General features: G+C 39.2%; 1 protein-coding gene across 3 annotated transcripts in view; it reads left to right on the top strand.

Moving 5' to 3' along the window:
- Positions 1-246: 246 nt before the first annotated feature.
- firrm (fignl1 interacting regulator of recombination and mitosis) overlaps positions 247-6,385 on the top strand; it is a 66,099-nt gene continuing 59,960 nt past the window's right edge. For all 3 annotated transcript variants that reach the window (XM_048539406.2, XM_048539408.2, XM_048539405.2), the window contains exons 1-3: positions 247-702; positions 3,495-3,534; positions 6,168-6,256. In XM_048539406.2, the coding sequence (XP_048395363.1) occupies positions 613-702; positions 3,495-3,534; positions 6,168-6,256 (219 nt within the window). In that variant the 5' untranslated portion in view covers positions 247-612. The remainder of the gene's footprint in view (positions 703-3,494; positions 3,535-6,167; positions 6,257-6,385) is intronic.

The following is a 6,385-nucleotide window of genomic DNA, read 5'->3' as shown; positions in this document are numbered from 1 at the left end:
TTAATGTTCTGAGTGCGATATGACTTTACTCCAGCAGTTCTGTTGCTTCAGATTTCCAATATCCGCAGTATTTTGCTGACAAATGGAGTTAGGGACCTGTAATCTTGAAGCATACAATGAGACATGGTGCAGACGCAACTGATCAACTGTCTCTACGGTCAGGTCATGAACATGCGCCGTAGAGCAGCTGTCATCACCCGCTCCCTCCCCGCGCACAGGCATGCTGCACACATGCGCACTAGTCACCGCTGGCTACGATTTGCTGGAGATTGTCCCGAGCCGGGAGGAGGAGGGCAACTGTATTAAGTCCTCAATTGGCATAGTACTGCATCTGTATTTAAACACCAACTAGTTCAAGGTTTCTCTGAAACGACGGAGAAAAATATAAGGCGGGGCTGTATTGAATTTCATGACAGGTTTACCGGTTTCCACGGAAACGACTGGCAGCTAATGATGCCACCCTGGTTTCATCCTCGAGAACAGGCCTTATTGGTAGTCGTCAATTATTGCTGAAATGTCAGATACTTGTAAACGTCGGCTGTGACTACTCCTAACGAAAAGCACATACAAGACTGCCTTTTCTTTAATCTGGAATATCTTCAAACCTTTGAGATGTCTCAGAATAGTCTATTAGAAGAGGTCTGCCTGTGGAATGAAGAGATGTGTAAGAGGAAGATGGGAGCTGTTCTTTCCGAACTTATTATATCCTTTAATTGTTTGCTGATGTATGGTATTGATTTGTTATTACCAAAGCTGGAATGGTCATTGCAAGCATTCTGGCAGAGTTAACAAGTGAGTGTTCTTGGTTCATAAGAATGGGGTAATGTATATTTTTTTTTAAAAATGTGATAGGTAATGAATTATGGGATTAAAAATTATTGTTAAGTTATGGAAACATCAACTAGGAGCATCTCTGGACCTGGCAAAAGCAACTCAATTAATGCATTTGCACAAAAGCTGCAGTAATAATTTGAAAGTTGAAATCCTCAGTCAGAATGCAATCGGACACAGAGCAACAATGTCCCATTTTTATTCTTTTTGGAATTGGGTTAATACCTAAAACACATTTTCATTGACACCACCAGTTTCAGCCATGTAATTATCTAATATGCCATGCAGCTTTAAATCAAAAGAAAGCTTGGAATTTAGAAGTTGCTTTTCACAACAACTGAATGTTTCAAAGCACTTCAGAGCCACTTAGTAACTTGAAGTTAAGTCATTTTTTTAGTGGAATAAACACTAACCAACTTTGTGAGATTATTCTTGGTCTTTAGGATGATTCCCTTAATTTTTTCCACCGGTACTGGAAGTTAAACTCTGTTTGACCAAGGCAAGGCATACTTTAATTAAACTACTAACAGTGACACTGAATGGCAAGGAATCCCAAAAGAGTCTCTTTTTAAGAGTTTACCACTAATGAATAATTGAATTGGCTGTCGTCAAACTAATGAAGTCAGTATTTTGTTAAATATCTAATAGCACTGTAATGCTCCTTTCTTGTGAAAGGCTTTGAGTGCACCAGTGGATTCTGCATTCTCTCTTTACAGGGTCTTCTGGCTATGCACAAGACTGCAGCAGAGATTCTGCCAGGCAGAGCAATTGTCTCCTTGGATCATACTCATTCTCAATCTGTGAAGGGGCATGTGTTACTGCCTCAAGTTGTGTTGCATGTTTCGGTACAGTATCATTAGACTTCATAATGTGTTCTTTGAAACTAATGTCCTGGATGATGTTGTCCTGCAGTGGCTTTTCCATACTGAATAGCTGAAATGTTTATGTGCACGGTACTTCATAGATTCTATTTTGGACGGTGTCATATTGAAAACAGTGTTGCTAAGATTAGCGGTAGCCTGTCTTGAAAATTTTGGAAGCCAGCAAAGGCTGACTAAAAGGGAAAGGGAGGAGTTATAGTATGTGAGAAAACTAGTGAGAATCATTTAAAAGCAAAAAAGATTCTACAATTAGATAAAAAGGAAAGGAGTAGTTAACATGAGTGCTGGTCCCCTGGAGGTTAAAAAAAAAACTGGGAAATTGACTGTGAGAAACAAGGAAATAGTAAAGACGGAACAAGTATTTTGTATCCACCTTCACGGTTGAAAAGGAAAAACAAAGCAGGGGACAAAAACGAAGGAAGAAACTTCATAGAATGGAATCAGAGAAGTCCTTTTGGTCCCTTGTTTGTGCTTGCTCTGAAGGAGCAGTTCATCTTGTGCCACTTCCCACTTTTACCACCAGATTTTAAACAATCATGACCACCAGAGAAAACGTATGAGGAAAACTAATGGGACTAGAAGCTTCTGAAGAGGAGTCTAGGCCCAAAATGTCAGCTTTCCAGCTCCTCTGATGCTCCTTGGCCTGCTGTGTTCATCCAGCTGTACACGTTATTTCAGATTCTCCAGCATCTGCAGTTCCTACTATCTCTGTAGGTCTATGTATTTGGATTTCTAGAAAGTGCTCGATGAGGATCAACATAAAGGTTACAACTAAAAGATAAGAGCTTCTGGGTCGAAAGTGATGTATTAGCACAGACTAAGCACTTTCTAACTAACAGAAAAGTGAAAGTTGGGGTAAATAGATCAATTTCAAATTGACTAAATATCTATTGGCGAGCTGCAAGTAAGTGTTCTGGGGCCTCAACTATTTGATGACTTAATGAAGGGACAAATTGAAGTCAAATTTTCTGAAGATGCAACGGTAGGAAAGCAAGTTATGAGGAGAATACAAAGAGTCTGCAAAGTGATATAAATAGGTTATAAATAAACAAGTGAGTGGACAACAATTTGACAGACAGAGCAGCTTATTATTTCAATGGTGACAGCCTGCAGCATACTGCAGTACAGTGGAATCAATTTTTTATTGTACTTAAATCAAAGGTGGTAACATACAGATTATGTAAATAATTAGGAAGGCAAATGGAACATGCGTCATTATTGCAAAGAGGATGTAGTATAAAAATAGGGATGTTTCACTATAACTGTACAAGATGTTGGTGAGACAGCACCTAGAATATTGTGTGCAGTTTTGTTCCCCTTAAGGAGGAATATATTAGCATAGGAATCAGTGCAGAGAAGCTTCCCTAGGGTAATTCCTGGGACAGAGGACTTGGCTAATATTGTGTAGTTTGAGCATAAATTCATTTGAGGTTTAGACAGATGGAATATAATCTTATTGAAACATGCAAACATAAAAGATTCAGAAGGGACTTCAGAGTAGGTGCTCAGAAGATGAGGGGTCTAGGCCCGAAACGTCAGCTTTTGTGCTCCTGAGATGCTGCTTGGCCTGCTGTGTTCATCCAGCCTCACATTTTATTACCATGATCTGGTTCAATGTTGGGATAGAGTTAATGGGCAAATAGCCTACTTTATTCTGAAGACTTATGATCTATTACAGTATTTAACAATGATTAACAATGCGTAATTTTAAATATAATTTCACCTATGTAATTGGACAGCAATTTATATTTCATTTGTGATATTGTCTTTAACACCAGTTACTCTATATATCAGAATAACGAAAGCAGTAACGAACAATTAAGTAAGTACTGATTATACATGTTAGCTGTCTTATTGTTTTGTAGGGCATAATAATTACATAGACAGGACCAAGAGCTGAAATAATAGTTGTACAATACCTCCCATTTAAATGCTTAACAGTTAAGAAAATATATACAGAGGACAAATTTCAAAATAAAGTACTCTGCTTCTTACCATTTATCTAAATGTAATTTATGTCTTGAGTCCTTTGCAACTTCCCGGTGATAAACCTATCTCTATATTTTTGGCTTATTCCATTTCACAATAGCACATTGCACGGGAGCAGCAATGGACCATATAGCCCATCAAGCCTACTTCGCCATTCAATATGAGTGTAGGTGATCTTGAGCTTTGACACTACGTACCTCCCCATTTCTCATGCCTTCTTGAACAAAAATAAGTTGTCATATAACAGTTATCCAAAGACTTATGCCCTCATTGACTGCGGACTGAGTAGGTTTGAGACTCGAAAATTGGTAACAGTTGAGAATGAATTTGCTATAGAATTATCGCGTATTTAGTATGTACCTTTGAGTCAACAAAAATAAACCAATCTATACAGGGTTACTAATGAGAACTTTGCACTGATGGAGACTGGAGTCGTTGGTGACTGTGTGGAGTTTGCACATTCTTCACATGTCTGTGTGGGTTTCTGCCGGGAGTTCTGATTTCCTTCCACGGTCCAAGGGTGTACAGGGTTAGGTGAAATGACCATGCTAAATTGCCCTGTAGTGCCCACGGATGTGCAGGTTAGGTGGATTAGCCATGATAAATGTGGGGTCACGGTGATATGGGTGGGGGGTTGCTGGATCTGGTGTGGATGTTTGAAGGTTCAGTGCAGACTTGATGGGCCACTTGCTGCATTCTAGGGATTCTGTGAATCTTCTACAATTCTACTTTGTTATGGTGAATGATTATAAAAATCTATATATTTCACAAGGGTATGCAAGATTAGTAGATGCTTTCCCATACTACGAAAAAATTTCATGTCTCTGGAGATCTTGTCTTCCTCTCTCTGACTACGCAGCCTTTTTCCATCTATTCCATGAGACACACTAGCAGAACTGTCACTATATTTTCAGTCTCCTCCTGTCCAATCAAATTGATGTTACCATTACTTTTTTATTTACTCATTTGTATCTTGGTAGCATCTGACAGTTTTCCCAGCTTCATTTTCCTCCTTTCCATTCTGGAGACAACTCCCTTTACATTCTAACATTAGCACCTGTTTTAACCTGTTTGAAATAGTTATAATACTAAACAAACTCTTGATCCCAGTCATGTCTTTCCATTAGTTGATAAACTAAAGGACAAGAATTATGCCTTTTGGCCCATTGAGATTACTCTGCCATTTGATCATGGCTGGTATGTTTCTCAACCCCACTCTCTTGCCTTCTTCCCATAACCTTTGATCTCCTTGCTAATCAAGAACCTATTCGTCTCTGTCATAACTTGGCTTCTACAGCTTCTGTGGCACCACTCTCTAGCTGAAGAAATTCCTCGCATCTCAGTTCTAAAGAATGGTGCCTTCGCTCTGAAGATGTGAAAACATCTCCTGTACTTCCACTATATCTAGGCTTCTCAGTATTCTGTAAGGTTCAATGAGATGTCCCACCTCCACCATCTTCACATCTTTCTAAACTCCTTTGAGTACAGACTCAAAGTCCTCAACTGCTCCTCGTGTGAGACGCCTTCATCCCTGGGATCATTCTTGTAAACCTCCCCTGACCCCCTTCAATGCCTGTGCATCCCTCCTTAGACATGGGGCCCAAAATTGTTCACAAAATTCCAAATGTGATCTGACCAGATACTTGTACAGCCTCAGTAGCATATCCCTGCGCTTGGACTCTAGTCTTTGCCTTCCAAATTGACAATTAAACCTACTCTTAAACTTTAAGATGATCCTGGATCAGGACTCCTAAGTCCCTGTGTGCTCCAGATTTCCAAAGTCTTTCAAATGTATGATGTTGCAATAGAACCCAAAGGATTTGTATTCGCTATTTTTATTTATGCCTAACTAGGCTTGCCTTGACTGTCTTCCTACACTAAATTGGTAATGGTTAGTGCCACTTCTTGCTTTTGCTCTGACTCTTTTTCTCACATTTATTTGAGATTTTAAAGCTCTAATAACCTTCTGTCTCTTATATAGTCCATTTCTGACCCTTCCACGTGTTCTTTATAGAACCTCTGTTAATAGGACTTGCACAGATTACAAATGTACTCTGTTCCAAGAGTACAGTAGCCCAACAATCTGCATAATCCTTCTCACCTTACTTTCTAAAGCCTCCATCTCTATCATATCTGGTGTGTTTGCTCCTCTCTCGCAAAGAATAAACTGTGTGGCTTCTCCATGCTCCTCTGTCATTCGTTATGATCAAAGCTGACCATTTGCCTCAGCTTTACTTGCCTGTCTGCTCTCCTGTATCTTGATTGCCTTAGACCAAATAAAAATGGGTGTCTGTGCCTTAAATGCACTTAACAGTGAATTATCCACAACGTTTTGCAATGAACAGTTTTAAAGATTTACAACCTTTTGAATAAATATTCCTAAACAATAAATTGCCAAATCCTGAGACTGTGTTCTAGATTCTACAGATGATCAAGGACTAAAATTGCCCCCCTTTTTTTTAAAAGGAGTATTGAAGATTCTCACAGGCAAGTTTCTGCCTCACATCAGCCTTTTTGATATAGAACCTGCCTTCTTCTCTCAGATATTGCCCAAGGTATGTGAATTTTCCAGTTTGAGTGAATATTTATTTATTTTGCTTATACTATTTAAAACAAAAAATTCCAAAAGCAGGCAGCCTGAGTTGTTTTATTCTGCCAGTATTCTTCACAGGTGGCAATCGCTC

Source organism: Stegostoma tigrinum, chromosome 8 (assembly GCF_030684315.1).
Source record: "Stegostoma tigrinum isolate sSteTig4 chromosome 8, sSteTig4.hap1, whole genome shotgun sequence".
Classification (NCBI taxonomy): Eukaryota; Metazoa; Chordata; class Chondrichthyes; order Orectolobiformes; family Stegostomatidae; genus Stegostoma; species Stegostoma tigrinum.
This window is presented reverse-complemented; position numbering and strand designations above follow the sequence as displayed.